Source organism: Eufriesea mexicana, unplaced genomic scaffold, assembly GCF_001483705.2.
Source record: "Eufriesea mexicana isolate 0111107269 unplaced genomic scaffold, ASM148370v2 scaffold8420, whole genome shotgun sequence".
Classification (NCBI taxonomy): Eukaryota; Metazoa; Arthropoda; class Insecta; order Hymenoptera; family Apidae; genus Eufriesea; species Eufriesea mexicana.
The window spans coordinates 77231-94645 of record NW_016916180.1 but is presented as its reverse complement, the minus strand read 5'-3'; the positions used below and the strand labels follow the sequence as shown (position 1 = coordinate 94645).

Genomic DNA, 17415 nt, shown 5'->3' with positions numbered 1-17415 from the left:
AGGAATAAAATCTTCCGTAGTCAATGCTAATAAGGCTGTACTTTCCCAGATTAGAGCTGTATACAATTCTGATAAACCTTTCAGAACAGTTAAACCTAGCTCTGAACCCCAATGATTCATGGCTAAGTTTCTAATTTCACTTTGGCTAGTACGACACACTTGTGCGAACATTATTATGTAACCGTAAGCGGCATTCATAGCATGAAGCAAAGGTGTTGCCGTATCACTAGTAAAAGCTGTTTCTAGGTTCTGGGCGTTAACAAGTTCGTGTAGTAAGACAGACCCTCCAGGGGCTTCCATATAACTATACAATGGTTTCAATAGATTCAAAACTTCATTCAACTGGGACAAACCAGTCTTAAGAACTAGTGGCTCATGTGCAAGGTTTAAGATACTTTTACAAACTGAAGCTACAGCTTGTGCCGTTTGGGCAACCGAATGATCCACCGGGAGATTAGGTAACCCCAGAATTGATAGTAGTGGTACGAGACCTTTTTGGGCCACAAATTCTCTGCAGTGATCGTCTGTGGAATTGTTACTAAGAATAGCATCAACGAATTTTGTAACATTTTGTATGTATTCCATTAAAGCTATTGGAGTCTTTTCCCTAGGCTGAGGTAGTGGAACTGGTTGAGCAGTAGACGACGAACATCGTTGTGGATGAGAGCTTGTACTGGCTTCTTCCTCATCCTCTTCTTCTTCGTCGCTACTACTTTCACTCCCACCACCTCTACCTCCACCAGTATCTCCAACTCCAACTCCAACAGATTGTCCAGAAGATTGACGATTTCCAGAAGTAGTATTCGATTGAGAATTATCGAATTTATCTTCTGCTTGTAAGCATATGTAACGAGGATCACAACCTAATACACAGAGCTCTTCTAGTAGCTGTACACAAAAAGAAGTTGAATAATTTAGTAATATGAAAATTATTTTACTTTTATAGTAATTTATATTCAATCCTACATTCGTTAAGCGTTATACAGTACCTTTATGACAGCAGCGATCGCATCAACTTTTAGACTTGGCTGATGTCTCATTAACTCGTCCATTGCATTGCCTAAATTTGAAGCTGTATCACCCAATGGATCTGTACTTCGACGTCGGTTCATTGCAGGTAGGTAAAGTGGTGACAGTAACACTTTAAACAAGCGTTCGAAAGGGCGTCTCTTTACGAATGATTCTAGCCCACGCTGATTCAGACATAAAGCACTAAACACGTTAGGCAGTGATCCTAGAACTTCTCTACTGGCAGGAATCTGTACACGACGTTAACATGTTGATAAATATTATTTCCTTTTTTAACATTATTTATATAATCTAGCCAAATAATGTTTACTTACTTCTTTAATTAGTAAAGCATGCAATACAAGATCAGTTAATCCATTATCCTGCAAAGATGATAATAAAGATGGTTCTTGGAAAACATATACCGTTACAGCATCCGTTGCAATAAGGAACAAAGAAGGCCCGTAATACTCTGAATTACTAATAATGTGTCTCAAAGAGGAAGGTAAAGTACCCTCCATAACATGTCTAATACTATCAGAAAATGTGGGATCTTGAATAATTTTCTTGATAAAATTTAATAGCGCTTTCAAAAGTGTAACTCGTTGTGGTAGGCAAGTTCTTCCAGTCTTCCCAGCCGAATAATCTGGCATTTGTTCGTTCTTATCATCTGTTTTAGAACTCATGTTTTCATCTTCAGAAAATTCCATAGGATTCGACGACTCCTCGCGCTCATCGTAAGTACGTGAAGACGTAGAATTTTCATCACGATCCATAGATCTCTCGCGAGTAGATTGAGAATTATCCTGATAATGTATTGGCTCTATTTCGAAAGGCTGTTCTTTTCTACAAACATTTACTTCCATATCAAGACGGTTAATAAAACTCGCTAAACCACCGTGAGCTTGGAATCCTTGCATATCTATATTCGTTATTAAATCTATAACACGAACTGCTCTTGTTACAAACTGTAAAAAAAAGAAAGTTAAAACTTAATACAAAACTTTTATCACGTTAAATATACAATACAATCACGAAAGAATCTTACTGTTAAATGTTCAAACTCGCTACCAGGCCAGTTCATGATTTTCAACAAGCTTTCCATCATACCACAACTAACTAGAGCTTCGCAACCTGCTTCATAACTTGATAGGTGATAAAGAAAGCTAAACAATGCTGTTGCAAGCGATAATGGGAACGGTTGCCCTTCAGGTTGCGGGGAAATTAATGTTGAAATACAAGTACGAATTAGTACAGGAAAAAATCCATGATATGAATTAGCTCCGGTAACATCGATTATCATATTTAGTCTTGAACTAGGTTTTCTGCAAAATTATTAAAACAGATTATTAAAATAACGAAGTTTCATAAAAAATTAAATAAAGGAATTATATTTGTTTTGATATATTATTAAATACTTATTTACTTTGGAAAATGTGGATTACGATCTAAATGAATGATACTAGTAAGAGTTCTTAATGCAGCTGCCCGTAATTCAACAAGATGTGGATGTGGAAGTTCCAGTAATTCAACTAACTCTTCTAATAGCCCAGGATGCAGCAAACTATGTGTATTTTCTTGTAGTTCGCTATTATATACAAGTATTGATAATGCTTGCAACCGGGCATGTACACATTGCAATCGTCTTCGGTAGTCAGAGAAACTGTGTGCCAATCTTATATGTGTGAATAACGCAATCTAATATTAAAAAAAGAGTAAGCTTAAATATTTACACGTTTATTAAATAATTAAGTATGTTAAATATTAAATTAAATATTTTAAAAGATAGCTCTTGCCTGTCGATCTTGTGGTACATTATTGACTTTTAACAAATCATTCATAATTTGTGCTGGAGTTTTACCCAGCTTGTCCACATTTTCTATGTGTATACATGTTACATAATTTGTCTGTGCAGATTTCTTTGTACCCGTATTTGATGTAGCACTTGTATCTGTTGCTGAATTTTCTGCATAAAATTCAAAATGCAATGTTGTGGCACTTGCAGGAAGTGGCTGAGAAAATTAAAAAGAATAATTGTAATAAATTATATAAAATTTAAATTTTGGACAAGATAATTGCTTATGGAATTTTTATTACCTTATCTGGATATTCTTTACAACATTCTGCTAAACCAAATCCATTTTCTTTACCACCCCAACTCTGAAATATAAAGATTTAATTTAGGATTGATTAAGAATAAACTTTTTATACTGATTTTATATTAATATACTGATTTTATACTAATATACTGATATTATACTTATTAATTAATGCTTGCATCTTACCTCTGCTATAAGGGTAAGCCTACTTAACAAAGCTTGCCTTTTGTCACTGTTTGAACGTGCAATAAAAGTGCTACGTTTACTAAACATATAGAGAATATTCAGTACACCAAGCACAACATGCATGTCACAGCTTGATAATAAAGTCACTAGATGTTCCATACTGCTGTACAAATGTCTTGAGTATGAGTGTTCGATTAACAATGTTGTAAGGTGAAGAACCCAAAGAAGAAGCTCTTTTGCCTATAAAATGTAGAATAGATTATTTTAATCATTTTTGTAAATATCATATATGTAATGATACAAATTATGAAAATAGTGATTTATAAAACAGAAAAATGAAATTATGTTGTAATTATACCTCTCTATTCTGAGGGAGATCACAGGCTAATTCCCATGGATTGTCTGGACTTTTAGCTGCAGCTTCTTCCAAAATGCTATCACTAAGATCCAATACATCGACCCAATGGAACAGTTCACATTTACCAAAAGTCCATGCATCTATTTGCTTTAGCTCCTCTAGCAATTCTGCATGGGAGCATGAGCGCAACTTGTTTATAAGCGCCTGACATTTTGCAGGCTAAAAATTTATTCATGTCAAATTCATGTAAACTATGTTTTTGAAAATTTAGAAAAGAGCAGTTATTTTCAAACATATTATTAAAATATTACTTACCGCTTCTGACGTGTACTTTCTCAACCTATTTCGATCAATTTTCATTTTGACGGATAAAATGTTTCTTTAAGAATTTAAAATCTGAAACATTGATTTATAATAAATTTATAAAATAATCTTCATTAAATACAAATATAATTCAGTTTATTAATATATAATGAAAAGTATTACTCCAATCACTTATATACTTTTAACAATCAAAATACTGTCATTGTTATACAATAAATATTTGAATTCATTTTTTTTTATTATTGGGGAGTTTTTATTTTATCAATAACTAGAAAATAAAACTTATGTAATATTTGTGCAATCATATGCAATAAAGATAAACTTATTTACCACTAAATAAAATAGTATTATTGGAGTATAATAAAAGAATGCATATTTTTTACACTTATTTCATATACTTATGAAATATATTAAATGATTATTTTCTAGAATGTTCATGCACTATTTCACAAATTTTCCTTCCACTGCATAATAATTATGTTTATTATGAAATTAATACAGTACATAAATCATAAAATTTACTATCATTATATTCAAAAAATTTAATAAATCACTAAAATAAAAATTACTTTATTATTTCTATGTCAGTTAAAAAAATTTTCCATATGGCTTTTGGAAGCTAATGCAGACACTAAAAATAGAATCGTTGTTATTAATACATAAATATCTGTAAATCGATAATTTTTTTAGTTATTGTATAATACAAAAAATATTACGAATAAAACGACATAACATGGCACAAAAATTTTTATCGATTAAAAAAATCGAAATTTGAAGCACAATTACTTATAACACAATATTCCTAAAAGCAGCAACAATGACGTTATAAATCTCACGATAAGTATTGAAAACATGACAAATCTTGACAAAACGTATTGCCGAAGGCGTGAATAGTTATTTAAGAGAATCTATATTAATGAATACATCATCGATTATGAAAGAAAAAAAGACATGGTAAACAAAGGAATTCTCTAGAAAAAATGTAAAAAGGCTGCAGTGAAAATTTTAATGTTCTAGAAGTTCGGACCGTTAGAAGGACGATAGGAACGAAAACAGCCTGGATTCTTGTTAAGATGCAGAGTCATCAGTTTCTAGGGCCTAACCTAACTTAGCCTTGTTCAAGTAGCACAAAATAATAACAAAGAGATAATATTCACGATGTCATTTCGAAATTACAGATATATCTCGAAAATGACAAATAGGAAGAAACAACGTATTAAAGTAATGGGGAAAACCAACCACAGAATAAGTAAAAGAGGTGAAAGCAGAGATGCACTCGTGGCACGAAACTTACCTATAGATAAGCCGACAAGGATTTGATAGAGTCGTCCTTGTCGTTCGGCCTTTCGATAAATTCGAGGTCGGAACGATGCGGCATCACGGCCGTCGAAAACCGTTCCGACGGTGGTTTCTTACCACCTTGATCGTTCTCGACTAAATTATATACCTTCGGTCAATGGGACGCCGTTTTAATTTCACACAATGCTAAATAGAATCCGACGAAATGAAAGCGAATGATTGGAAATGACAAGAATTGACTGGTTTCTGTGAGAATAGATATCGAACTAGATCAAAACAAAACTTGGCGAGCGTGAATAGAGCGCGATCCTCTTCTATCGCTTAGCGCCAATCGGAGTACCGATCACCGCCATTTTACCGAGGCTTTTCGCGGAGAATCGTCCACCTTTCCTTTTAACCTTTTCTTTCGTAATGTGCTTCCGGACGCAAGCTTCTCGAATAATCTTGCAAAAGTTCACGACCTTCGCGCGACACTACACAACACCACGCACGGGTTAGAAGACTCGACGATCAACGATTTTATTGCACCGAATGCACCGCACTAGCTGCTTGTATACGCACACTTATATATATCACTATAGACAAGACTGAACAAGGCAACACTGCTGCTAACCACTGCTAACTGCTTCGCATCTTTCGACGAGAAATTCCTTAAAACTGTACGCTCGCATTCTATCACTGCGCAATACGGGGGATTATATGGCGAACGTGTCCTACTCTTTGCACGGATTTTTCTGATTCGTTCGCTTCCGAGAAACTCTACATGTGATAGGACGCCTCATAACTATTCGTAACTGTTCTTCATTATGTGTCGTCGTTGAACATGCATCTAGAAACGCTATGAGAAATTCAGTCATGCGTTACAAACTGTGCAATGTGAACAGGTCTTAAGGTTATTATTAATCCTGACTCATAGTTCTTCTCTTTTAACCAATCCTAACGAAACTTTCCATTATACAGCGATTTGATTGACTGAATGTACAAAGGCTTTTATCTTTTGTATGTAAGCTGTCCCATTGCACTCTTCCTTTGAAATTGCGCAGTATGTCTTGCAAAAATACAATGGTGAAACTTTCTCTCTTTTTTATAAGAAAAGACAACTATAATTTAATTTTTAAATACTGATAACATATATTAACGTTTTAACAAAAATTAATGACAACATAGAAATATATTTTAATTTTTTTAAATCACAGAGAATTTGAAATCTGAATTTATAAATTCACTATTCCTTTAAAAATTCAATATTTTGATATTAAATACAGGTTTTATACAAATGAAATCTTTATTCAATTTATACAATTTTTAATTTTTTGAATCATTTTATGGGAACATTTAAAAGTAGCAGAATTTAGTAACTTAGTAATATATTCTAGTACCTTATTGACGATTGGCATTAGTTAGATATATTGAAGAACAGGTGTTTTCAAATTGCAAGGACTTTTAAATTATTCGAAAATCGATATTCAATACAATTTATAATTGGAGAAAATACATAAACAAGAAAACTACAGGTAACTAATCCTATAAAACTTTTGACTAACGCTACCTTTATTGTAAACAAAAACAATACAGAAACAATTTATGTGCGGTACTACTTTCTATGGAAAGTGGTTTTCTCAAATCATTACTAAATTTTTATTTTTTTCACTGAATTCATAACAGTATTGTTTCGACGTCTCATAGAATGAGATTTCTAATAATACTTTTGACAGTTTTCTAGCTGTATAGAAATAATTTACAATTGCTTTATGGCGAAACTTTAAGCAAGAGAAGTTCTTCCATCACTTATAAGGATGTCCGCTGCGATGTCTGTCGTAGATGGAAGCCAGAATGCAAGTGAGTACCAAACTCTACATTTAGTATGAAAACATATTTATAATCCTTCTGAAGAGAAACATTAACCTTTTTAATAATATTCTAGATTATAGTCGTATTCTTATATTAATATCTTTACATTTTTTACTCACACAATTATATTTAGTTACTAATTAATAATAAATATTTAATAATTTTTTTTGTTAAAAATAACTTACTTCAGTTTGTATTTAGTATATTGTTTCTAACAATATTTTATTTATTTTTTATCTGAGCTTAATGTTTAATATTTGAATTCCTTAAAGTATGTCAACTCAAAATTAATAAAAATATAATAGAGTTTTAGGATGTTTAGATTCATTATGATATTCTATCTCATCGTTCACGTTCGCGCAATGAAAGCTGATGAAAAAGGTCGGAGACAACTTTGCAGATATTGGTGTAGGACGATCGATCATCGATATTACTGTTGTCCAAGTGGAGAAGCTGGTAATTGGCTGAAATACGTCTGGCATTCTTTTCTGAATCCGCTATGGATGGTCGCTGTTGAATCTCCACCATTAGAATTGTTGTTGCCAGAAATATTTGTTCATGAAAAAGAAACTAAGAAGTATTGTCCACCATTGAGAATCCATTGCCCACGAACATACGATTGGTACTCTCCGTCACCGACTTCTTGCGATGACGATGAAGATTGCGACAAAAAAGAGAAGTGCTGCTATGATGTTTGTCTTGAGCATAAAACGTGCAAACATATTGAATAGAAAGTAAATTGTTCATTATTATCTATATAATATTTTAATTATTTGTTAAACATCATCATCAGATTTTCAAATTTTTGATAGTACATAATATATTTAAGAAAGGTTAAGTTTAACAAAAGTTTCGGGTTGAACTTGTTATGTTACAGTGCGTTCTTAACCGTAACTCTATTTTATTGATTTGTAATTGCTGTGTATCATGTTTTGATATTAGTTTAATTTATGCCGGCAATTGTTTTCATAAAAATTTGATCCCTATTCATGTATAAATTGAACTTTTTTGTTTCTGTAAATTGAAAAATCTTTTCAAACTGAATGATTACAAAAATTTTATTTGTATGTAATTTAAGAGGCACACATTATATTTCATATAAGGAATTCTTAAAATACATGATGATATTGTTATAATTTTTACAAAGTTACAAAAATTTATATTAATGTTCAAGCAGATGATTAAATGAAACAAAGGATTTTTTAATTCTGAGAAACATATCGAAGTGTTAAGGTATGTTAGTACCAATGTTCATGGAGTGAAATTAAATAAGAGTAATAATAAAAGTAACATTCAAAAGTAACAACAATCAATATTTCAAGTTTTGCTTATGAATTTGGTGAAGATTTGTACAAAGAGTCCGCAAAATATAGATTTAGTTGAAGGCTTACATAGTCTAAGCGCGTGTAAAATCGATTTTTTCGAAAATTAATGCTTGTATAAAAAGGAAACATTTAATTTATCTGGTCCCGATTTTTCCCACGTGTTTTGAAACGGCTTATACTTGGATTAAATTGCTCAGTTGCTGAAATATCGAAAAGCCAAGATCAAAAGTAAAATCATTCATTCTTCACTGTTGATATTGTAAAAAAAAATATCTTCATATTCTATGGGATTACTTTCAATATTCAGTGGCTTTGTTACGTTTTGACTGTTAGCTGCGAATTTTAAAAAGACAGCCACTGTTCATGGCTCGGACCGACAAGTTGTAACCTGTTATTACAGCCGTTATTTGTACTACAAATGTTCTTTCTTCGAAGTATTGGTAAATTCCATTATAACAATAGAAATTAATGATTGTTAATTTATGTAATATTTCTTTCAACGTGGAAAATTTGATATGAATAGCTTATCAAAGCAAACATAAGAATGTTTGATAAAATTTAATTTAATTTTAATAGAATGTACCGTATTGAAATTTTGGTTTAATCACGATGAAAAATCTGTCAAGACTATTCCTTCCAGGAAAATGAATATTATTGTTTGATTTAGAGTAATACGTTGTTGAATACTAACGCCCAATTTTGTAGCCATTTCTGGGAAATTATGCAAAGACTACGTCCAGAAGATAGTGATCTTCTGAAGCTAGAATTTTTTAAAGCGATCCTATCTGAACAGTTTATACAATGATGCAGCTTTTGTTGTTTTCAACTAAAAATATTTCAGTAATGTTAAAGAAACAAATATCAGAAAAATAGGAAAATTGATTAATTTTATCATTATATAACAGTAACAAATTTTCAACTAACAAAGAACTTTTTGTTATTACTTTATTTTATATTTTTCTACTATTTATTAAGAACTTATTAAAAACAGTAAATTTTATTGATTTTATACTATGTACATAGCTCGAAAAAAGTATATTGGTTACTTAGGACTGTCAGGCAAAAGGTATGTGGGAAAAGTAACAGTATCCCAGTCTTATCGGACTCAGGAAAAATCACGCCTGTTGCGAGGTGAAATTACAAAGCCGCTAGCAGCCTAATTTATCCTAGACTGGGCTGGTTTCTATGTAGTTGTGTAAATATTTTTGTAACGGTGAAAGAAACGTGCGTTCTTTTTCCACTTACATAGACTCTACAATGGCAGAGAGACCTTGATAAGGGTTCTCCGGTTGGGCAGATCTTTTTATGAATTCTATAGCTGTTGTGCGTTCACGGTGCCTACACGAAGCGCGGCAAAAGGATAAAGCAATGAGAATAGAGGCGAGATCGGAATGGGAATGGAATCTGAACGGTGGTGCGCATGCGTCGACCCCGTTCATTCACTCCTTCGAATCATTCATAAATCGCGAGGTCCTACGCTTGTGTTCTCCGCGGCTAATGATAAAACAGCGTATTGTAAGCGAGCTGTGCGAAACATTGCGATATTACGTCACGACTTTGTTTCTCTTTGGTTAAATAGAAAAGCCGAGTTAATGCTTGTCACTGGCTACGAATAATCCATTGTTCCTTCGAGACTTAAAGGCGAAAAATAAATGTGTTTAATAGTTATTTATCACATTAATTCTAGGCCAAATGTATATGCAAAGATTTTACTTCAGATTTTAACTCACTTTTTTCCATACGTTGAAATATTTAATGTAAAGTAATTCTTGGATTCAAAGTATATGCGTGGAAGTAAGATTATCTTAACTTCTATATCGATTTTGTTTTCTATACTTAAGATCCGGGTTGCTAATATATAATTGTATATTATACATGCTGGAAGGATATACATAATTGTCGAGTATACATAATAAATTGTTCAATTTGATATGTAAAAATATGGAATTTAATACATACTTATATGCACTTCAAATGAAGTAAATTAGGATCTAAAATTGATCTATAACATTAATACTTGCACAAAATGGTAGAAACAAATCCAAACACTTGAACTCATTGACGAAAAGCCAGGATACTTTTATTTCTGCGGTATAATCACGATGAGACGTCGCCTTCGATTCAGATATAATTGACGCGTCGACCGCACACGCGCTCAGTTAGATACAGTGGGGATAAAGGAAGTGCGGATATACCGGATTCGAGGCCGGTGGAAAGTAGGAACGGAATCAAGCTGGTCGCGCATGTGCAAATGCATTACACAAAACAGTTATCCGCACAGGATTAAAAACTGCAAAACAACGAAATAAAAACTCAATTAGCATATCAAAAGTTCAAAATGGTGTACACTAGTATCTATCGAAATTAAATTCGAAATGGTAAGGGCATCAAACAAGATTCAAAGGGCGAGTTGAAACAGGTTAAAATGAATCTTAATACACATCTAAAACAAAATGCAAAAGAAGCTAATATGAGGTTTAAAATAACGATCACAATATTACTTTAATGTAATATTTAGATTAGCAATCTAACTAGGATCTAAAACTATGTAGTAGCATAATTCAGTAATCATACACTGAATTAGTACGCAACAAATTGTTTAATTATATATAATAATAAAATAAGAAATACCTTTATGAGAGAATTTTCTTTCCTGAAGATTCTTAACCTTAAAATAACGGACGTACTTTTGGAGTACTCCTTTATCAATATATTCCCTTTAAAGAGCACTCGTATTGCAAAACATATTCCTGGTTATTTCCGGAGAATCAATCAAGGGAAGATAGAGTTTCATTTTTAGTGAGATTATAAATTAAAGAAGCTTGAAATTAGATCAGACCCATTGCTAATCGAATGCTGCACACCGGTGGTGTATTCATAGCAGGGGGAAGATGGTGCGCGCAACCGAGAAGCAGTCATCGCGGCACGGTACGGGTCGCGGTTATTTCGTGCTCGTTTTAACTTAAATTACAACCCTTAGATTTCACGGTGTCCTAATCTTTGACACTGCACGAATCAAGTGATTTGTAACTCACAGTTATCCACTGTGGCTTTACGAAATAAAAAATCTTTGATTAGTCGCGAAGGAAAGAAAATAGACTAATACTTATTCCCGAAATTTTCTTGTGCCTAATAATCGACTGTGATCGTGAAGGTCAATCGAGTAACTTTATAGTCAAAATAAACGAGCTTTTAAGAAGAAACAGTACCAAACGGTATTTCATCGCGTTCTTCCTCAACAAAACTCTTGGAAAGTGCTATTCGCTCCGGTTCACGGTGCACTATTCAGAGGGACGGAACAAGAGAGAGGGAATAAGGGAGAAAGAGAGAAGTCACGTTTGCCGAAGAAAAGCGTGCTCGCGACCGAGCTTTTATGGTCCTGTCTTTTCATTGACGTATTCTTATTTCTTTTGACAAATATATATACTTTTTCTTTTCTTCTCGATAAACGAAATGCATCGTTTTACCGATAATTAACACGAGCGTTGTTTATACATACCAGTAAGTCAATGAACATTGTGTGGACAGTTTTGTTCGATCGTTAATCGATGCATCGCGTTTAATCTCGCTCGATCTCGAGAATCAATAGTGAGTGAGTTCAAGTGGTGCCGGAACAGACTGAAGTTTAACGAAAACGGAAGCTTTCTAAACATGAGGCTCAAAGGAACGCTTGTGCTATTGGTTATTGCTAGTGCAGTCTACAGTCAAAGTGAGTAATACATTATTCGTTATTTATCTTTAGATGTACTTTGAACAAATATTTACCTAATTTAAGCTGTCTTACTATATAATACAAATAATTTAAATATTACTTTAGGAATACATTAAAATCTGTTATATTTAAATGGAAACAAACGACGAATTGTAAAAAATTCGTGAATCGATGAAGCAGGACACTTATGGGAAACCATTACCATGCGATGGCGCAATCATGATTCGGAATTGTTTCGCTTAGTTTTTTATTCCATGTAAACACGCAAATGATCCTATTTACATTCCTATTTGTACTGGGCAACACTTTTATTTCACTTTCACGACACGGTCGTTTTTTTGGGCCATTGTTGTACAATAGTGAAGTAATGTTATCGTATGTTAAAGTAACCTAAAATTTTTTTTTATGAATTTCTAATCGATTAATCGTTGCGTACGAAAATGATACTTCTCGTGACTCTCATTTAATGTTTGGATCTTAAGGTTAACAAAAATGTCTTCCCTTATGAATTAAGTGTTACATAGTAGTATCGCTCAACTGAATGGAATTCGTGCTTTATGTCTCAGGTATACTGACCTGGACCATGATCGTTTTTATCCTTAGTCATTCTGAAGGTCAGTTTACTTCCACGAATTTTCATAAAAAATTACAATGTCTTCATCTCATTGTCACTTTTGGCTATTATTTATGATTTCTACCAGTTCACTATATCCAATAACTGGTATAAATAAATAGCCATATTTTGCTGTAATGATGAAGTAATATTGTGCAGTAGTACACACAGAAAATAATAGGATTCAGCGATATAACTAGAATACTATAGCTATAGTTAAACGAATACCAAGTCAAAATAATTGGTCTCAAATTTCTTATTTTTGCAGCTGTCGAAATGGAATTGTTAACACATTGAAAAAAATAACATTGAAAATGAAAGAATAGTAAAAATAAGTACTTAATTATTCTCATCATAAAATTATAATTGTTATTATTTACATATATATATCTAATACACATTACAAGTCGATAATTTTAGTACTTAAAGGAACTATTGATTCTCCAATTTTTTTATTTATAATTTCATTTTCACTGTTTGATAATTTTTATTATCCTCCAAATTTCTGCGACGATTACAGCGAAGATTACACATTATAGTAGTTCTAGTATTAAAGAACCTTAGGATTCCAATACTGACAAAAATCGTTACTCGAAGTAATCAACAGTAAACTAAGCTTTAAGCTGATCGAAATATTTGCTCTTTTTCTCTCCTTTTATTGTCGAACCGTCCTTCCGGATTTTCGAATCTTTACAGTAGCCCAAGTACCTGAAGCAACCCCTTGAAACGTGAAAGTATTTCATCGAATATCTGCGGATGATCCACCATGAGCCCCTAGATCACCTTAAAGCCTCGTCTCATCGTCTATTACCAACTTGTATAACTGAAAATATTTTTGTACATGAAAAAACGGATATTTTTTGGTATTACCAGATTAGCTTTAATACCTTTTAAGTACCTGAAAACAAGCACGAATAATTTATTATTAATTACTTAAAATACGAGTACATTTTAACTTTAAAATATTACAAAAATTATTCGTTTTCACCTATACCAAGATTCCACAATTTTACTTTAAATTTGATCCACAGATTTTTACTTTGTGAGGAACTTCATAGTACTTTAAGGAAATCCGTATACCTCTTCTTTAAGAAAAGCTTTCAGTTTTTGGAAAATTCTTCTTTTCTATCTACGACAAGAGGCCACATTCGAGTTATCGATATTCATCGTGGTTCTCTTCGGAATTCGATGCATTCACGTTTCTAACTCAAAGTTAGAATCATCTAGGCATCGTCATGGATTTGTCGATCTTTCATGCGAGATCGAATTCTCAAGTGGAAAGGTATATTTCACCCTGTAGCCAGTGCTTGATGGAGAGTTTCTGCCAGTGGTGTAATTACTACCTTCTCAAAGATCTCGTATTCTTGTTGGTCCTCTCGTTTTCCCTAGTGGTTCACATAGGCCATCATCGACTGCCACCAAAAGAACAAGTCCCCGACCGCCCGGCATGCTCGGTCTTTCCGCGGTACGCTTCGAGATTAGAGGATGCCGAAACGAGCAGCGTTGCGATGGCTCTTGGGGTAAGAAACATTTTTTCCAATCCTCCTAATGGTTCTCGGACCGTCCCTTTTTTATCCTGTCCTCGCAAGGTGTAAATGGATCGACGCACAAAAATGGAACCTTGTATTATTTTCTGGAGAATCGAAGAAAGAATAAATAGAAAACTGGAATTGATATAGTCTCTAGCAGGTAACAGATCCTTTGATATTCGAATTGATTTGGAAATACAATTTTCTTATAGCTGAACGAGTATAATACAACTATTATATTGTTCTAATTACCCATGAGGATTGTATCTTCGATGCAGATTGGATGGACCAAAGAAGATATATATAAATAAGTCGTCGTATAAGAATGGAATTTCGTCTAAATTTTTCTGAGCAATGAAATGGATGAGAGAGGTGAAAGACAAATAGATTTGGCACTCCAGTTACAAGTAGAACTTTTACACTTATAAATATTTAATTGACTTAACTTATAACTCTAAACTAACTTCTGTTATGCTTATAGTAAAGTACATGGGAGAATTGGTCTGTTTTATGGAAGTATTTCGCTATCAATGATATCAATAATAACTCATCTCAAGATAAGATTGGTAATGGTTAGAATCTTTTAATGACGTTAAAACAAAATTCACGGGATGTCAGCCATGACAGCCTCTAAGGGTTGACGAAAGATCAGCAAAACGTTGGACGGAGGATTAAGCACTTCTCAGTGGCACCTGTTCCACGATTAGAGTAAAGATCACTGCCATTAATCACAGTGGCCGAATATATCGTAACACCGGAAAAAAACGAACGTAGCTTCTTTTGAACGAGCCTGCTTACCAACGCGACAGAGGGAGAAAGGAGAAGTGATCCATCATTTCTTTGGCGACAGCGGTGCTATCAAAATCACCGCGATATACCTCTTGATGTATTTTCCCCCGCATTGGAGAACAAAGCGTGTGTGAGCATGCACGGATCCATTAGGAACAACAGTGAAAGAGCGTTAGACGCATTAGAGAATAGAATTTTGTGACTTTTGAACTAGTCAAAGAAGAATTATTTACCTCCAAGAATGTCCGTTGGATATTCCGCTGGAAGCTTTTTAGAGCAACATTGGTTGTATTGGATAAATACACGGTTCACTTTGTTATGAATGCAAATAGTAGGGAGGTAATCCTCTTGAATGTGAACGAAACACAGTCGTTTCCGGAAATGTTTCCTCTGTAACGTACGATTATCTCCATGCTTGGCTCTTTTCATTCACGTCGATCGTGGCGAAAGTGGCATCGACGATAACGATCTACCTGTTGTTTCGAGGGTAGCTCGCCTCAAAGGGCAGATGCACCATGAGCCTGTTCTTCAACCGATTGATCTACGAACGTGACTGCGATACGACCATATTCTCAAGATATTCTCAAAACCTTCTGCAGTAGAATATACTCATTTACATTCTCAGCTTACTTGGTTCTACGAAATTCTCAAGACTTTCACAGGAGATAGGAGGAAGCTTTTAAAATTTTGAAAGCGGAAAGGATAAACTTCTTGGACTTTTGTACCATACTGTACCAATCAATTCATCTCGTCGATTGCTCTTGCGCGCACGTGGGTCGCGTTTTATGAAACACGGCTGGCCAGGGTTCGAAAATCGTGCACGGGTCTCTCGTAATTCATAAGAAACGTTAAATTTAGGAACATCGTGGGAGGCCGGATTATGATCCCCCTTTAGAGATCCACGCATCCTAAGTATTCTTTCGCGGAGGGCCCAAGATCGTATCACGAATCTCTCTCAGACAGATGGCCCTTGAAATCCTAAAGGATATGTTCTGAAGGATACGGGAGGTCCCCTCCGCGAAGTAATTCATAAAACTTTATAACGGAATCATAATTAATTCACGCAATAATAGCCATGAAGAATATATCTTTACGTTAGAATATTAGCAAGTTTTATTCACTAGACCTCGCTTCACGAATTTTCTTATTAATAAGAAATTTTCCAGATTTCATATTCGACAGAAATTCATCATCAGTTGCCCAGAAGATCCCGTGAAAGATGTAGAGAAGATATCGATCGGTAGGGGTCGAGTTAAAGAGCGTAAAACCGCAGCTTATTACTGTACTCGTAATTGATGTTTGATGCTCAGTGACTCCGTATTTTCGTTGAAATATTTTGCACGTCACTACTGTTTTCAATTTCTAATGGATTACAACGCAAGATGGAAAATAACAAGACTGATATAAAATAATTAAAATAATGAAAAATAACATAAGGAGAAAAATAAAGAGAATTATCTTTTTTCAAACTTAATGAGTTCGTCCATGGAGAAGTTAAGTACAATAAGATTCTGCAATGAAACATTGAAGGGAACTCAGAAAGCTGGTGGAACAAGCGGTTATTGCATTTTATAATAGCGAAACGTTGTAGGTGACTGCCCGAGGGATAATATTCACAGCAAGATTGTCTGCGAACTATCGAAGTATAATATTGCACGGTGTGTAGGCAGAAAATAATTGATATGCAAATGTGTCTTTCAAGCTGGTTACCAACGACGATGCAGCGTTACCGGCTAATACGATCGGCGAAGAGGTTCGTTCTGACTCGCCACCTCAAATTCCGTTCCTATCGTTTATGATTAACGATCCTTCGATAATTCGTCACATCAGAATCTCACTTGGACCTTAAAAAAATTAGACTGACTCCGGTGAAGCAATATTCAAGTTCACTTTACATCGATTCCTAAGAAAGATCTTTCCAAAGTTTTATGGCTCCTAATTAATCCTCCGCGCCCGAGTCATCATACTGAGACCTAACCTTATTTGGAAGCTAAAAAGAATCACTTGTACGCCGATGGAACAACGTCAAGTTCACATACACGTTCGATCAGTATACACGTGTCATAATGCGATACCGGTTCGAAACCGCCTCTCGATTCCCAAAGATCAGCTCATTGTTCGCAGGCCGGTGGTGCATGGCTCGGTTTCTTTGTCTCTTCGGCGATTCAATGGCTTCGGCATTTCGCGTCCGACACGAAGTTCGCCGCTGTTTCCCACAGTTCGTTCCGTGGCCCGTTCCGTTTTGCCGCGCAAATGTTCGATCATTCGGAAAATAACGAGAGATGTCGAGGAACCGGGACACGAGATACGCTCCGGCATTCC

General features: G+C 34.3%; 3 protein-coding genes and 1 long non-coding RNA gene across 4 annotated transcripts in view; 2 read left to right on the top strand and 2 right to left on the bottom strand.

Annotated features, from left to right (window-relative positions):
* Positions 1 to 6063, bottom strand: part of HUWE1 (HECT, UBA and WWE domain containing E3 ubiquitin protein ligase 1) — an 18424-nt gene extending 12361 nt beyond the window's left edge. The window contains 11 exon segments of the mRNA XM_017907600.1: positions 3 to 888; positions 990 to 1259; positions 1344 to 1976; positions 2057 to 2333; positions 2435 to 2706; positions 2805 to 3020; positions 3106 to 3168; positions 3294 to 3533; positions 3652 to 3870; positions 3967 to 4047; positions 5270 to 6063. Coding sequence (XP_017763089.1) covers positions 3 to 888; positions 990 to 1259; positions 1344 to 1976; positions 2057 to 2333; positions 2435 to 2706; positions 2805 to 3020; positions 3106 to 3168; positions 3294 to 3533; positions 3652 to 3870; positions 3967 to 4011 — 3121 coding nt within the window. The 5' untranslated portion in view covers positions 4012 to 4047; positions 5270 to 6063.
* Positions 6064 to 7079: 1016 nt separating this feature from the next.
* Positions 7080 to 7856, top strand: LOC108552872 (uncharacterized). Its single transcript, XM_017907553.1, has 2 exons — positions 7080 to 7113; positions 7431 to 7856. The coding sequence occupies exons 1-2, from the start codon at positions 7096 to 7098 to the stop codon at positions 7854 to 7856; spliced, it is 444 nt and encodes a 147-aa protein (XP_017763042.1). The 5' UTR covers positions 7080 to 7095.
* Positions 7857 to 10242: 2386 nt separating this feature from the next.
* Positions 10243 to 11232, bottom strand: LOC108552903 (uncharacterized). The gene is made up of 3 exons (XR_001890594.1): positions 11082 to 11232; positions 10410 to 10740; positions 10243 to 10328 (listed from the first exon to the last, which is right to left on the bottom strand). It is a non-coding gene; the product is annotated as an uncharacterized LOC108552903 (long non-coding RNA).
* A 705-nt stretch (positions 11233 to 11937) lies between these two features.
* Positions 11938 to 17415, top strand: part of LOC108552923 (uncharacterized) — a 29400-nt gene continuing 23922 nt past the window's right edge. Inside the window, exon 1 of the mRNA XM_017907617.1 lies at positions 11938 to 12159. Coding sequence (XP_017763106.1) covers positions 12102 to 12159 — 58 coding nt within the window. The 5' untranslated portion in view covers positions 11938 to 12101. The remainder of the gene's footprint in view (positions 12160 to 17415) is intronic.